Below are 12,258 nucleotides of genomic sequence, written 5' to 3'. Positions count from 1 at the left end.
GTCATGTACAAAAAAATTATAATACTAAATATATAAGATATGCTAAAATTCGAATGAATTAATTTATTTGAGTATTAATTTGTAAATATAAAAGAAGGTGAAGGCCAAAATCACCCTCAAGCCAAAATTAATTTATTTGAGTATTAATTTCAGTCACTAATGATGAAGATATACTTAAATAAGAAGAAGACATTGAAAAAAAAAATAATCATTATTAGAATTAATTAAATAAAATATCAATATAAGACTAAATAACCATTTACTCCAAATACAACATACATATGTAAGAAAAGAACCAAAAAATAGTTAAGACATCATTATTATTTATAGTTAATTAAACAAAATATCGCAGGATAATAATATTAATCCATTTTCAAGGATGATGACAAAACATACTCAACAATAGAAAAGTAAAATATAATCTTTATTTACAGTTAAACAAATAAGACATCTTTACACACAATATAAATTATTTTCATATTAAAATGGTTTAATTCAATAATTATTGTAATAAATAAAAATCAAGTGTAATTAGGACTAGGTTTCACCATCCATTTCTACAGTTGCGTGTTCTCATACTTTAGAAAATTTTAAAAAATAATTTGGGAATAGTGAAAAAGTTAAAATTATATTTTGATATGTTTTATTAGTTATTATATTTAGAAGGTAATAAAAATTAAAAGTGAAATATATATTCATATAGAATAGCGTTATATATAACATTTTATTATGTTATTAAAAATAAAAGTTCCTTCTTTTCACCACATCTATTCTGTGATGTCTCTGAAGCGGGAAGAGATTTGAGATGAAAAAAGTGGCGGAGGAGGAGAGTGGTTTCACGCGCCTTGCCTCATTCGTCTGCGATTGTGAGCCTTTCACGGAGGAAGAGCTTGAAAGCATCGAAGCTTCTCTTTCCAACCCTAACAACAAACGGCGGTTTGACGATCTCACTCCCCGCCGCTGTCCCCGCCGCCGTCGCTTGCCCGAATCGCTCATCGCACTTCAACATCCAAATATTTCTTCTTTATCCCCTCGTCCAGGTTTTTTACGCTAATTCCTCATTTCGCCTTTTTATTGCGCTGTACAACACATGAAAATATTTCTCTTGTTTCATCGCAAATTTTCCACATTCTTACCACCATTTGACACCGGTTCAAGCAATCCAATTTCAGTCACTAATTTTGAAAACAACACATTATTTTGAAATCAAAGTTAATTGAAGCATCTCCTACAAGCTAGTTATTTTCTCGATTTCTGCTTCTTCTAAGTCATGTCCGAGGAGGGCTTAATATTTATGATTCTGTTATATTGAATTGTAAATGCTTGAAAGAAATTCCATTTGGTTCTTGAAAACAGTTTATTAATCTGACTTTTAGGTGAATTTGTATTTGCATTGCCTCTTAAGTTTTCTATTCTTTTCTTAACTTGTGCAGGCTATTCAAGAATGAGATTACCTGCAATTAAGTTTAGTGGTCGAATTATGTACAGCAGGACTTTTGATTCTGTACATAAAGCTGCAGCAAAACTCTTACAGGCCCTGGACGAAAAAAATAGAGAGATTGTGCAATTTGCAATTGGATTTGACATTGAGTGGAAACCTTCCTTCACTAAAGGTTGTTTCAGCATCTTCTCCCTGTTTTTCAATAACTGCTGATTACGGCAAAAGCGATTTCCTGTTAGTGTTGAGTCTTCTGTTACAGTTGCTGCATTAAGTAATGTTATTAAGGTGATTTGATAGTAATGATAAATCACTCATTCTGAAACCGATTGGAGTGGAAAGGAAAAAGAGACGAGAAGAAAAGAGGGGAAATGAAGTAATAGGTGTAACTAGTGATGCGATGGAGAAGAGACATATAAGAAGAAAATGTGATGAAATTGAGATGGAAGAGAAAGTGAGTGTATGGTGATTATTTTTCTTAACTGATATTAAGAGTTTTTACTGGTTTGTATACAATAAATTATGCCGGTTTTTCTTCAACCAGTTTAGTTTTTTTAATCTGTATTTTGAAGAATAGAATGTTTTCAGGCTAGAATCAGATCATTAAATTTATTAAACTTTGAATGACTGTTGGATTGCAAATTCTAATGTATCTGGGAGATTAAAGTTTTAATTCCAGCTAATTGTTTGGATCCTTACTCCTCATAGTTTATTGATTAGCTTTTCTTCAAAGAGAGGAATTTCCTACTTTTGTGCAGAACAGCCTTTTTTTTTCCTATAAAACATTAATTCTTGAAAAAAAAAAAAAGAAGAAAACTTTTCGCAACTTCAATTACTTACTCATTATTGTATAAAACTTTTATAGGCGTTCCACCCGGAAAGGTAGCAGTCATGCAGATATGTACTGACAGTAGTCATTGCCATGTTCTGCATCTAATTCATTCTGGAATCCCTCCAAATTTACAGCTTTTGCTTGAAGATCCCACAGTTCTGAAGGTTTCTATTTTTGTTAAACTGGATTTCTTGTTTTTTCTTTTGTCTACGTCAACTAATCAATTATGTAAGTATTAATACAAAGTTTGGTGTTCGCAAGGTTGGAGTTGGGATTGGTAGTGATGCTATGAAGGTTTTTAGAGATTATAAAATATCTGTCAAAGGTGTGATGGATCTTTCTTTCCATGCCAATCAGAAGCTTGGTGGTGATCACAAGTGGGGTCTTTCATCTTTGACTGAAAAACTTTTATCGAAACAGGTATGCTTCGAATCCAATTGTGTTAAATTAAAATCTTATTTATATTTTTTTGCCAGTTTTAATTACTAACTAGTAGTAGTACTTAAAATAAATCTTTTCTTTCATTCAAGAAAACAATAAAAAAAAAATTAACACGTGCGTTACTGCACTTTATGCAGTTTTTCCATCTTAATAGGATTTAGCTGTACTGGTGTGAGAACATATCCAAAATAGAAAATACTAATGCGGATGCCATAAATAATAAACTTTTTTTTTCTTGTTCATTTTGTGGTCACTAGTATATTGTATCCCTACACTCACAAAAATAGAGATAAATTATATGTATTTTTTCTATGATGGCTCGATTATTGCCCCTTTTTAATTACATTTGCATTTTTTTATTTATGTTTCTTTTCTATGTTCATGGAGAGGGGGATGTGAATCGGTCAGTGAAATGTTTCAACAGCCTTACCAAATAAAAAGGTGAAGAGAACTATCTTTGTGTGATATTTACGAATCTTGTTATTTTTGCAGCTGAAAAAGCCCAATAAAATAAGACTGGGAAATTGGGAGACTCCTGTTTTGTCAAAGGAGCAACTAGAGTACGCTGCTACCGATGCTTTTGTTTCTTGGTATCTTTATCAGGTACATACTATTCTTGAATAAACTTTTACAAAATTTTCTTATTTGAGAAAAAGTAAAACAAGTTAAATTTCTCTCATAATATGAAATCAACTTATATACCTCTATTTTTTAAAAGCATAGAATATATTAACGCGAATAATTTGATTTAAAGTTTAGTTTACTTTACACCTTAGTTTCTTTTCATATTTGACTAAATAGTAAATACCACCCCCAATAGCTAATTGTTATGCTTATTTTGATTTTAAATTCAAATATTAACGTTCTTAGTCTTGTCTTCCATTTTATTGATACTTGATTTTAGGAATTGGTTTATTCTTTTGCAGGCAATTAAAGATCTCCCTGACGCCCAAGTCACGGACAAAAGTGGCGAAGTTGATGGTCTACGGCAGGACTGACTACATCTTCGTTGTGTGTATTAAATTTAGTTTATATTAAACATTAAGTATTAAGTAGTAATTATTTATATGTACGAAATATTTTTGTATTGCAATATTTATTTTCCTTCTCGGACACCAATTGGAAGGTGTACCCTTCAGCAGTTAAGATAAATAGACAGGATATGATGAGAAAAGATGCAGAGTATGTCAGCTGAGTGTATAAAATGTGGTGTTTAATAGGGATGTCAAAACGGCTTAGCCTTGTCAAATTTTGGTGGCTGGATTGGAGTTTTTAATCCATCTTGCCTGATTCATCAAATTGTATTTCAGAACTGAGTTTTCCGGAATATTGTGCTCCAGAAAGAGCTCTTCGAAAGATATAAAATGTGTTTCAGAAAGAACTTTTTGAAACGAGTGTTTTTTTTTCTCTCATCTTCCTTTGCAATGGTTCTCTCTTTTCTTCTTCCTCTACAATCTAACCCAGCAATGATAATGTAAGCAACGATGGCAGAGGCCGTGACGGCAATGGTGGTATGGTGCAGTAGTTAAGGGTATTTGAGTGTGGCACTTGAGTCATTTTTCTTCATTATCGGGTGCAGTTGGTATTTTTGTGGGGATGAAGGAAGCAATAAAAGAACTAATTTTATTGAATAAGGTTTTGGTTTAAAAAGATAAAATAAATGTGCCAAACATGACTAGAAAAATCTTCAAAATAAAACTGGTTTTTGTAAATGAGTAAAATGAAGTTCTTGAGGTGTTTCAACACTTCTTAAACTTACAATACAAACTTACATTTGGTATTATTCTTCTTTTTAAACTATACAGTCCAGTTTATCCTATAAATAACAACCAGTACCAGAATAACATATTACTAGAAAATATAAATAATTAGACGGAGACTTAGATCCACCTAATATTTTTTTTTTTTTTTTGCTTTGTTCGGATTGGAGAATTGATCTGATTAATGTGGATGATAATTTTTAAGATAACCAGATTATTTTTGTGGTAAAATAGTTATATATATATATATATATATATATATATATATATATATATATATATATATATATATATATATATATATATATATATATATATATATATAAAGAATGAATTGTTATCTCATATTAAGTGAGTGTATGCTGATTATTTTTCTTATCTCATATTAAGATACTTTTGCTGGTTTTGTATACAATAAATTATGTTGCTTGTTCTTCAACCAGTTTAGGTTTTTTAGTCTGTATTTTGAAGAATGAAATGCTTAAAGACTAGAATCAGATCATTGATCAGTCATGCAGACATGTGCTGACAATAGTCGTTATCATGTTCTACGTATAATTCATTCTGGAATCCCTCAAAATTTACAGCTTTTGCTTGAAGTTCCCTCAGTTCTGAAGGTTGCTATTTCTGTTAAACTGGATTTTTGTTCATGTTTTTTCTTTTGTCTACGTCAACTAATAAATTATTGTATAAGTATTAACAGAAAGTTTGATGGCGACGCTATGAAGGTTTTAAAGATTATAAAATATCTGTGAAAGGTGTGAAGGATGTTTAAGAAGCTTGGTGGTGATCTCGAGTGGGGTCTTTGAACTGGGTTGGCTAACATGCAGAACCTAGTAAAAGGATTGTTGTGTGAAGATGAAAAAAACAAGAGGTTTGTCATTTCTATGAAGCGGTTTCTGAAATTATGCAGAAAGAAAGTTACAAGAGTAAAAGAAATATGATAAAACCTAAGAAAGGTGTTTTTCCTTTATAAAATGTTGTTTGTTGGCATGTTAACTAATTTTGAAGGTGATGGCATGGCCCCAACCCAACTGTCCCCATGCATTCCTTTCAGCACCTCACTTCTTTTCTGTAACACGTGCTCTCGCTTTCAGATTACAGGGGCCTTTAATAATAATAATAATAAAGGATGTGTTTGGCAGAATGGAAAGGAAAGACTCAGAAGGAGAAATTATATTTCATTTTTTTTTTCAAAAAACAAGAGCAAAATGGTATTGTGCTTGACGTTTTTCTGAATAAATAACTAAGAAAAAGTATGAGCTGAAAGAGATTCATTAGATTACATAGGCAGATTTTGAATATTATAATAAATAAAGGTTTGATTGATGAAAAAGGTTGAGGTTGAGGGTGAGCTGCCGACAGTGGAAAGATATATGGTGTGATTGAGGAGTGAAGTATAATTAACAAACACACAAAACGACAACGCATTCATTCATCGTTTCTTTGGAAGCTGTCAATTGCTGCGAATGCCATTTTCATATATAAATTGAAATAAGAGAAGAGCAAATTCCAAGCTCTCTTTCTAATATACCACTATTTTCTAGGCCTTTCTTTTTCTATATATTATTTTCTAATGAAAAAAAAGTCAAGATATTAACCCATCTGATCCAACTCCACTTCACATTAATTAATTTACTAATGATCGTGCCATTGATCTGATAAACCTGTTCTTTTTCTTCCGTGTTCTGTTGCATGTTGCATTACAATGTTCTATCTTTCTTTCTTGACACACTGGTGAAAGATGATTCGAGTTTTACATAAAAGTCTATAGCTTTTGTGACTTGAGTAAAGTTGCACTCTTCATTTTTAACTATAAAATTAACCTGTTCACTGTTTACATTTTTCTGATCTTTAAAAAAAGTTGTTTCAAACGTAAAAGATGTCTTATCTTAAAATTTTTTAACATATCCCATTTGGTTGCGTGTTTTGTGGGTAACTTATTTTCTCTATTATTTCTAGCATATATTTTTGAACAGTGTTGATTTTTAGAATTTGTTTTGCACATAATATAAGGTGTTTTTTCCTGCCGAGTTAAAGAATTCACAGTGTAATGTTTTGTTTTTGGTACGCAATTAATATGTACATACAGAAGTACTGGTATTGGCATGTGACAGGGAGAATATATAGATATAGGTGTGAAGGAATAAAGAAGAGAAATGCTTCATTTTATGACTTAGGAACCTTCTTCTGCATTTCCTTTCCTTTCTTGCTGCCCCACATTTCATCATCCTCTTCTCCTTTTCAAACACCCACACTTCTCAAAATTATTTTATAAATTCACAGTATTATGTGCTGCTTGCTTTTTTCATAATGTTTTCATATTTGTACTTTCTCCATATTTATGCTGTATTTTTTCTCCATCATAACAAGTTGTAGAAGAGTACTCGGTATACATTTTTCTTTATACTTTATACGTACAAGAAATTCCTTTTGATCTTTCTCGTGGAGTTTGTTGGATCTGAAAAGTTGCCTCCATAATTATTACTATGATACAAATTTGAGAGAGAAATATTCACAATATTGGCCAAACACCAGAACATAAACCACGTCCCAAACATCTTATCATGCAAGTAGTTTCAATATAATTATCATATGTTTTAATGATTTTATCGCATGCCACATCCTATGATTTGTTTTGTGATATCTTTTTATACGATAAATAAGCTGTTTTCGTATTCTATTCCTTAACAAACACCTGTCTATGTAGTAAAAATGAACACTTTCAAATTTTCTGACTACTTATTTAAAGTGTGTTCGGTTACGTATTTATTCTTCTGTCTTCTCATTCTGATCTGATATGCTTCTTTCACCCTCTCAAAGTTGTGTTTATGGGACTGTATTATATATATTATTGAAGTAATATATAAGATCTGTGAAAAATTAATTGAGCATTTGGCAGACATAAATGATAATGGGTGGAGAATGTTAAAGTACATAGGAATTGAGTTAACAGTGTCGACAGTGAGAAAAGGAATGCAGTCACATTTAAAGTCAAATCTTTCTGTCAAACGTGTGAAAAACTACGTAATTTGTCCAGCTATCAATTAACACAATCTAAATCAAAAATAATTTCTTAACATTTTAGATTTATAATTGTTCCCTTTATTTATTACTCTTGTTCCAGGGATTGCATGTGTATTATTAACACACTCGGGCCCACCGGAAAAGGTACTGGAAACCGTTTATCAAATGTACCAATTATTATTCGTCAACTTTTTTCCTGACATAATTATGGATAAACTTAAAAAGCAGAAAGAGAGTGTTGGAAATTACGGAGAGTGGTAAGAAAGAGTGTTGTTGGTATTAAATGTGACAGAGGCAGTACAAAAATACAAAAATGAATGAAAATTTTGTTTTAACAGCAAAAACATGTTTATTTAATGCAAGTGGTGCTCCATGGGCAATTAATTAGACATGGAAGAACAGAAGAACCCAATATTTTTTTACTTATAGAGCCGACCAAGGCCATTCTCATCCTTAATTTACATAAACGTTGATTAGATGGGCATGTTTAAGATAAACTTTTTCTTTAATTACAGCATTTAACGCGGTGTCTGAAAGAAAAGGGTTAAATAAATAGTAAGTATATAAGGACAAACATGAAAATGAAAGCGGTAGTAGTCTAACGCTGTCGGTGCCTAATTAATGTGGACTCAATAATGTGGTATGGTATTAACACACACCTTGTGGTATTAAAGGAGATGATAAAGATTAAATCAGATATTAATTGATTTATTTTAAAAATAATAGGAAAATGGCCTAAAAGAATAGAAGAGTTGACATGGTAGCACGTGGAGAGCACATGGTGGGGAGTATTTGGTGATCCATGACTGACAAATGTGAAGAAGGGCTAGGTAGGAGAATAGAATAGTTTTGATGAGAGTGTGATAGTAAGTAAGAAAGAAGGAAGGAAGGAAGTGGTGCTATCCAACCAACACCAACCTGTATTTTCTCTCTCTCCTTCGCCTTTATATCATCCTTTTTTCCTATCTTTCAAGCTTCAGGGCTCACCTCGCATAGGCTCTCTCTCAGTCAGTCAGACACAAACACAAACACATAACAAGCATTCGGAGTTACCTTACTTCTTTCTCGATGGATCGAATGGTTTCTCCGCCGGACACCAGCAAGAGCATAAAGCTGGAAAGATACAACAGCTACATCAGGAGAGTCAACAGCACCAAGCTGCTAAACGCCTCTTCCAAGCTCCTCTTCCGCGCCACCCTCCTCGTCGCCCTCATCCTCGTATTCCTCTTCACCTTCAACTACCCTCCCCTCGCCGACACCACCCACCGCCATCTCCACGCCCACTCCCACTTCCTCTCCTCCGCATTCGGCGCCTGGGAGAAGCAGGTGCGCCACTCCTCCACTCCTCGCCGGCCCAACGGCCTTACCGTTCTCGTCACCGGGGCGGCGGGCTTCGTGGGCAGCCACTGCTCCCTCGCCCTTAAAAGACGAGGGGACGGGGTGCTGGGTCTCGACAACTTCAACTCCTACTACGACCCCTCCTTGAAGCGCGCCCGCCAAGCAATGCTGGCCAAGCACCAGGTTTTCATCGTGGAAGGTGACCTCAACGACACGCCCTTGCTCCGGAAGCTCTTCGACGTCGTCGCCTTCACCCACGTCCTCCACCTCGCCGCCCAGGCCGGCGTCCGCTACGCCATGCAGAACCCCCAGTCCTACATCACCGCCAACATTGCGGGCTTCGTCAACCTTCTCGAAGTTTCCAAATCGGCCAACCCCCAGCCCTCCATAGTCTGGGCTTCCTCCAGCTCCGTCTATGGCCTCAACACTCAGAACCCCTTCTCGGAGCTCCACCGGACCGACCAACCCGCCAGCCTCTACGCCGCCACCAAGAAAGCCGGGGAGGAAATCGCCCACACCTACAACCACATTTACGGCCTCTCCCTCACCGGCCTCCGCTTCTTCACGGTGTACGGCCCCTGGGGGAGACCCGACATGGCCTACTTTTTCTTCACCAAAGACATCCTCCAGGGGAAGACCATCGACGTGTACGAGACGCAGGACGGGAAGCAGGTGGCGCGTGACTTCACCTACATCGACGATATCGTGAAGGGGTGCCTCGGGGCTCTGGACACCGCCGAGAAGAGCACCGGGAGCGGTGGGAAGAAGCGTGGGCCAGCCCAGTTGAGGATTTACAATCTGGGCAACACCTCCCCGGTTCCGGTGGGGAACTTGGTCTCCATTCTTGAAGGGTTGCTGAACACCAAAGCCAAAAAGCACGTGATCAAGATGCCTTCGAACGGCGACGTCCCCTACACACACGCCAATGTGAGCCTGGCCTTCCGCGATTTCTCTTACAAACCAACGACCGATCTCCCCACCGGTCTCCGGAAGTTCGTGAAATGGTACGTCGGTTATTACGGACCCCAGCTGAGGCCCAAAAGGGAATCTCTTCTTGACAACTGATGCCTTGGCCACGTCATCATCTCCATCCCCATCTTCATCTTCCTTAATTATTGCTGTCATTCTTTTTTGTTAATTATTTTCCGTGGACCCAAATGTTGGTGTGGCAACTATACACATATAAATATCTGATGGTATAGATTAAGGACATAAATGTGAAGGAAAGGAACACAAAGCAAGTGTCTCACTGTATGTATGTATGTATTGTGTAGATCTGTATCCAAAGCTAAACCAAAGAGAACGAACCAGGGTTGTAATAATGGCTGGTGGGGTCTGCCACAAAGGTCGCAGATCTCTCCCCTTCTTTATCCATATATTTTCATTTCACACCTTTAATTTACTTACCTCTTCTTTTTTTCAAGTCTTTTTCCTACAACATACATATATGTTTACCTGCATTTAGTACACCCATAAATTTCATCCTTCTTCCTCCATATACGTCTTGTTAAATTCAACACTAACATGTTTCTTTTTCCAACTAGTTAAACATCTGTTCTTCTAATTTAAGTTTTAGTTAAGAAGTAACTGTGACTACGTGACATTATCGTAGTTTGTTTCTGGTTATAACCAAGTATTTCGTAAAAAAGAACAACATTTCTTAATATAAGTACAATTGTCATTCTCAAGTTGTAAAGTTTTAAAGTTCTTTATTCCCGGGTCCCAATCCAAAGAGGCATTGTGGGCACCAAGCACATTTCACTTCTTTCTTTATTTCTCCATAACAATACGGATACAATTCTGGAATTTACTGTTTATAAACAAATACCGTAATTTAGGTACAACTTTTATAAGAGAACGCGTTTTAGTTGTTACAACAAAGACACAAGTTAAAGACTTGCGGCTTAAAAAAAGGCCTGTTGGTTGTGTTTGGCCACTAAGTCAAGATTTCGAGAATCCAATTAAATAATTATGATTCCCTCTGTCCTTTGATTCTATGTTTGCTACTTATTTACTGCTAATTATTTTCATCTACATTAATGCTATTCTAGTAAACTGTATAGGGCTTATGAGAGTTAAGTTGGTGTAGCTTTAATCTAAACCTAAAAAACCTAAAAGTAAACAATTCACATGTTCAAATTTCCACCATTAATTAGTTGCAGCACACTAAAGACTTATGTGTGTGAGTGTGTCACAAGCTTCTTGTCTTGTAGAACTTTAAATTGGATGGTGTATGCATTCACTTCACACGGCGATTGCCTCTTGAGAAATGGGACAATGATATGTATGCAATGTTTGACCAAATGGAAGAAGAAAAGATTTTTGGGTAGAAATGGGATGATTTGAATGGTAGGGAAGACCAATACGCGTAGACTGCAACCTCGTTTAATATTCTTCCTGTTAGTGCCATTGCCAACTCACTCTATCACCTCATTTCTCACGTGTCATCATTTTATAAAGCTAATGCTAACTTAACTAAATCCCAGCATTCTTCCATTCTTAGATCAAACTGATATACCTATGGAGTTGGTGAGCTTCAAGTTAGGGAAGGATCAACCGAGAAATATTGTTCCACCAATGAAAGGAGTCAAGAATTTATGTCTCTTTGTATTAGATCTGATCTAGTTGACAACCCATGTCTTCAAATTGTGTTCTGTTAAATATAATATGATTTACGTTTCCAAAGCTTGGAACCTTTTTTTTCCGAATAAATCAAAAGAGATAGAGATTAGACATGGTGTCTACGATACTTATATATAACAGAGTTGACCACCGGAGTCTTCAAATTCTCAATAAACTAGTAATTTTTTTGTTTAAAGTGTGAAAATTCTAACACCGACAGTCCATGCCTACTACATTTTTAAAATAAATCTGTATCAAAATTTGGGATTAAGCGTTTCTCATGATCCATCATGATGATAGTTAAAATTAATTTTATGGAAGGCAAAAACATGGTTTTGTTATTTTTATTTTGTTCTGAAATTAAAAGGAAAATGGTTTAACAATGGCACGATCCTGCTAGAGGGCAGGAATAGAGGGACAGAGAAATGGTCTGTCTATACAGTTAATGTCAACGGAATGTTTCTTCTTTGTGTTATTTTAATGTGTAAGTGTAAGGAGACCAATCAGCAGAAAAGTCAGGAATAGTTTACCTTCATAAAATATAAGTTTGAAAGTTTGCAAAGATACCAAACTTGGTTGCATAATGCATGCATGACCTATGCACACTATATTTTCTATGAATATCATCACTAGATAAAACAAAAGTCGCGAATTTGGTTTTGATTAAATCTAAAAGAATAATTGTTTCCCTTATTGCTTTTGAATTATAAGCTAATAAAAGTGCTATATTGTGAAATCATGAGCTAGTGTCACACAACCTTAGACAAAAGGTGTGATGAAGAGGGTGTTTGAACTGCAAA

At 35.2% G+C, this 12,258-nt stretch overlaps 2 protein-coding genes across 2 annotated transcripts; both read left to right on the top strand.

The window, feature by feature from the left end:
• Nucleotides 1–743: 743 nt before the first annotated feature.
• Nucleotides 744–4,108, top strand: LOC106778275 (Werner Syndrome-like exonuclease). The gene is made up of 6 exons (XM_014666217.2): nt 744–1,040; nt 1,434–1,613; nt 2,304–2,434; nt 2,532–2,690; nt 3,204–3,314; nt 3,638–4,108. The coding sequence occupies exons 1-6, from the start codon at nt 806–808 to the stop codon at nt 3,707–3,709; spliced, it is 888 nt and encodes a 295-aa protein (XP_014521703.1). The 5' UTR covers nt 744–805; the 3' UTR covers nt 3,710–4,108.
• Nucleotides 4,109–8,357: 4,249 nt separating this feature from the next.
• On the top strand, nt 8,358–10,259 carry LOC106778310 (UDP-glucuronate 4-epimerase 6). Its single transcript, XM_014666254.2, has one exon. It carries the CDS (start codon nt 8,567–8,569, stop codon nt 9,899–9,901), a length of 1,335 nt encoding a protein of 444 aa, XP_014521740.1. The 5' UTR covers nt 8,358–8,566; the 3' UTR covers nt 9,902–10,259.
• Nucleotides 10,260–12,258: the final 1,999 nt, after the last annotated feature.

Source organism: Vigna radiata, unplaced genomic scaffold (assembly GCF_000741045.1).
Source record: "Vigna radiata var. radiata cultivar VC1973A unplaced genomic scaffold, Vradiata_ver6 scaffold_246, whole genome shotgun sequence".
NCBI classification, from domain to species: Eukaryota; Viridiplantae; Streptophyta; class Magnoliopsida; order Fabales; family Fabaceae; genus Vigna; species Vigna radiata.
Note: the sequence above shows the minus strand (reverse complement) of the source record. Positions and strands in the feature narration are given on the sequence as shown.

Excerpts from the sequence above, each read along its gene's own strand:
- LOC106778275 (XM_014666217.2), top strand. The coding sequence starts at position 806 with ATGAAAAAAGTGGCGGAGGAGGAGAGTGGTTTCACGCGCCTTGCCTCA. Across the intron at positions 1,041-1,433 it reads TTCTTTATCCCCTCGTCCAG|GCTATTCAAGAATGAGATTA; the intron begins GTTTTTTACGCT and ends TAACTTGTGCAG. Across the intron at positions 2,691-3,203 it reads AAAAACTTTTATCGAAACAG|CTGAAAAAGCCCAATAAAAT; the intron begins GTATGCTTCGAA and ends TTATTTTTGCAG.
- LOC106778310 (XM_014666254.2), top strand. The coding sequence starts at position 8,567 with ATGGATCGAATGGTTTCTCCGCCGGACACCAGCAAGAGCATAAAGCTG.